Genomic DNA, 3,941 nt, shown 5'->3' on the forward strand with positions numbered 1-3,941 from the left:
TGTGTGGAAGTAAAGTGGTCGTTAAATTTTGGTCGCTAAATGGTCGCCAATTTGGTCGCTATTTCGTTGTTATTTAATCGCCTCAGGGGAGAGCATTTAGTCGCTATGTGGAAGTAAATTGGTCGTTAAATTTTGGTCGCGAAATGATCGCTGTTTTGGTCGCTATTTCGTTGTTATTTGGTCGCCTCAGAGAAGAGTATTTAGTCGCTATTTCGTCGCAAATTAATAGTAAAATAAAAAAAAAATATTTGTTATTTAATTTGCTTTTGTGGCTGATTAGTCACTAATAAATGCATTTAAATCTGATTCATATTATTTTTCTAATAAATTCATAAACCTGCTATAATATCAATATGTACACACACATTCCAATACATAAAACATCAAAGACAATATATACACATCAACTTCATTTCATAATTCTGCAATCTAATAGTTCAAAACATTATTATAGTTCAACACTAAGAAACTTAAAATATCTCAAAATACATAATGGATCCAAATAATATCAAATTCATATCATAAAATATACCTTTATGCTTCCCTTATTCTGTATTATACAGAGTTATATTTTTTAATGCGGTCTAACCAGTTCCTAATTGGTACACAACAAAGCGTTCCAAGTGCCAGAGGCACACTACATCTATTGTAAAAGAACGAGTCCAGCAAGCAACGAACAAGCATCTCTTCAAGTACATAAATTTTTGCCATCTGGAAGTTACTTTAATATACAGAGTCATCCGGCCAGAATATCACTGCATCACTCCTAATCAGCATCAAAGAAACCAGCATCTTTCATTTCTGAATAGTATACATTCTCCAGATGCAAATCACCTGTCACAAATAAATAAAATATAATATCAGCTAACATTTTCGACACCTCCACTTGGGTATACCAGTTTCTACTATATGCTACTACGATTCTAATATAGCAGCATAAGGGCACAAACCATATCACATCAGTTGAGAAGTCCTGAAACTTGTTACATGCCACCCATGATTGCAAATGGCATAAGGTTCTACCAAAATATTAAAATATATTTGAATATAAAAGAAGATAATGAAAAATTAATAATACTACTACTATTAATAATAAAAGTAGTATCGTAAAACAAGAATCAAAATGCAATATGGTAAGACACCTCAAACTCCACATAGTCATTATCCAAATATTAAAGGCTAGCACTTAATTTAAAAAGATAACAATAAAAGTAAATATGAAGTTGGAATTGCTCATTTTATTACAGACAGCAGACAAGAAGAAAATAAAGGGCTAGCGGAGACGACAAAGAGGGGGTTGAAAACAAATGCATTTCTGCTTTCCACCATTTACTCTACAATCATATGACACATTACTAAAGTTTCATCACAGTCCCTTTGTTCATAATGCTAAAAGGTAGACAACATTATAATCACAGCAATTACATAGAAGTAAGGCATTTAAACCAGCACAAGGCATGGCAGAACAAGAAGGCCACACGAAATGAAGCGCAATTACTTCTATATGATTTAAAAGTTGTTGGCAGTTTATCTCAAACCTTTGTGCCTTTACAGCTCCTCCCACATTACAAGTGTCTTTTCACTACTATTCCATTGATAGAAAATAGATGTGATAGGGCTCTAACAAAAAAAAAAAAACGATGGGAACTGCTTAGCATTTCTAAACCATATTGTTTTATGTGATTAGATTAGGACCATGTATCCTGATTAGTTGAGATAATGTTTCACCATCCTGGCTATTAGGGCGCATATGGAATCACAAATCGGAGTACTTCCATTTGTTTGTATATGTTTCCACTTTGTTAGCTATTGTCCACAATTTTGATGATAGCTACCATAAGGTAAATGGGGTTAGAATTTTAATCACAAGTAGTATAGTATGTAAGAAATAATAAAATTATTATTTTTTAGTTGCTAAAATATATGTAAATAAATTACAAATAATAAAATAAGTATAAATACATAAGTTAATGATATATATAATTTATATGTTCAATATTTTAAATATAAATTACTATTATTACTATTTTAAATTTTTAAAAAAAATCACTTTCAATATAATTAATATTAAAAACAAATTTAATGCTTTAAATTGTATTATTATTATAACAATATTATATTCAAATTTTTAATAAAATAACAACTTTTTAATAAAATAACAACTTTTTTGAATATTTATTAAAATTAGAAATTTTATTTTTATATTTGTAATATCATACTAAAAGAATATCTAATACAAAATAGTATAAATATTTAATAATTTTTATTAGAAAAAAAAAAACCTAAGAATAGAAATTTGTTCCAAATTTACGGAGACTGATTACTTTTTTTATAAATACACATGCCTTTATTTTGTATGGATCGTAACGGTAATTTTTTCTGTTAGCAGGATAATTAATTTTTCCATTTTCATAATTTTTAAAAATTAAAGTTTACAAATAAATTTTAAAAACTCAATTAGAATTATAAATAATTCGGTATAAGTTAAATCAATTAGTAAACTTTCCACAAACACTGATATATTCACAATAAATAATATAAAAATATAATTTGATAGAGATATTTTTATTTATTAATTCAAAATCATAGATATTGATAATGAGATTGACTAATAGATAATTATAAAATTTAAAAAGAATGATGAGATAAAATATTATGATTCAGAAATATTATAATCATAAAATATTATACCGAATTATTTAAAAAGAATGATCAGATAAAATATTATAATCATAACTACTTTTTATTATGATTTAAAAATATCTAGTATTCCTCTATAAAAGTAGGAAACATGACATTCTACTTTATATCATTTCATTTGTCGGTTATCATGGTTTCATATAAGTCACAATGCTTATTTTCATTATTCATCTTAGCTCTTTGGGCTAATGTAGCTATCTCTCGTGAGCTCCACTCTCAACCACCCACCATCACGGAGAAGTATGAACAATGGATGGCAAGATATGGAAGGGTTTATAAGGATTCTTCTGAGCAACAGAAACGTTTTCAGATATTCAAGCATAATGTTGCTTTGGTAGAAGTCTTCAATGCTGTAGGAAACAAATCCTTTAATGTAAGCATTAATCAATTTGCAGATTTAACCCAAGAAGAGTTTAGAAAATACTATCTTGGGGCTAAACCTCCTTCTCAATCCAGTTTAAAAAATATTCAAACTTTGAATTATGAAAACATAATTCAATTGCCTCCTTCAATAAATTGGAAAACTGCTAGAGCTGTTACGGGCATCAAGGACCAAGGCCAATGTGGTATGATATAAAATTATTTTATATATATTATATATTGAGCATGTTTATTATCTTATTAACTTATTGAAAATGGAAATAAATGCAGGAAGTTGCTGGGCTTTTGCAGTAGTGGCAGCCGTTGAATCTGCATATAAAATAAAATATGGACGATAACTTTATCAGAGCAACAACTTTTAGACTGTGTTTCAGGATCTTTGAATAATGATTATAATATTTTATTTGATACTTCTGAATCATAATATTTTATCTCATCATTCTTTTCAAATTTTATAATTATCTATTAGTCAATCTCATCATCATTAATATTTATGATTTTGAATTAATAAATAAAAATATCTCTATTAAAATATACTTTTATATTATTTGTCAATTTATAACAAATTTCCATTCTTAGGTTTTTTTCTAATAAAAATTATTAAATATTTATAATATTCTGTATTAAATTTTTGCCTCCTTACATGTATTTAAGTGATTATATTATTGATTTAAAAAATAAATTTAAGTTATAAAATGCATCAAAATTATAAAAATAAAATATTCTAATTCAAATATGAAATGAAATAAAACTGATTTTATTAAGAAAGTGAAACTTTCTGCATGATAAACTCTAACCCATACTGCAATTAACTAGTAAATAAAATTAAAACAATTAGCTAGGAAATAAAAATTAAATTA

The 3,941-nt window shown here is 26.8% G+C and overlaps 1 protein-coding gene and 1 long non-coding RNA gene across 2 annotated transcripts; one reads left to right on the forward strand and one right to left on the reverse strand.

The window, feature by feature from the left end:
• Nucleotides 1-397: 397 nt before the first annotated feature.
• On the reverse strand, nucleotides 398-1,868 carry LOC110601330. Its single transcript, XR_002485815.1, has 2 exons — nucleotides 951-1,868; nucleotides 398-834 (listed from the first exon to the last, which is right to left on the reverse strand). It is a non-coding gene; the product is annotated as an uncharacterized LOC110601330 (long non-coding RNA).
• Nucleotides 1,869-2,830: 962 nt separating this feature from the next.
• LOC110602003 (ananain-like) lies at nucleotides 2,831-3,419 on the forward strand. Its single transcript, XM_021739433.1, has 2 exons — nucleotides 2,831-3,266; nucleotides 3,352-3,419. Exons 1-2 carry the CDS (start codon nucleotides 2,831-2,833, stop codon nucleotides 3,417-3,419), a joined length of 504 nt encoding a protein of 167 aa, XP_021595125.1.
• The last annotated feature ends 522 nt before the right edge of the window (nucleotides 3,420-3,941 follow it).

This window comes from Manihot esculenta, chromosome 15 (genome assembly GCF_001659605.2).
Source record: "Manihot esculenta cultivar AM560-2 chromosome 15, M.esculenta_v8, whole genome shotgun sequence".
Taxonomy (NCBI): Eukaryota; Viridiplantae; Streptophyta; class Magnoliopsida; order Malpighiales; family Euphorbiaceae; genus Manihot; species Manihot esculenta.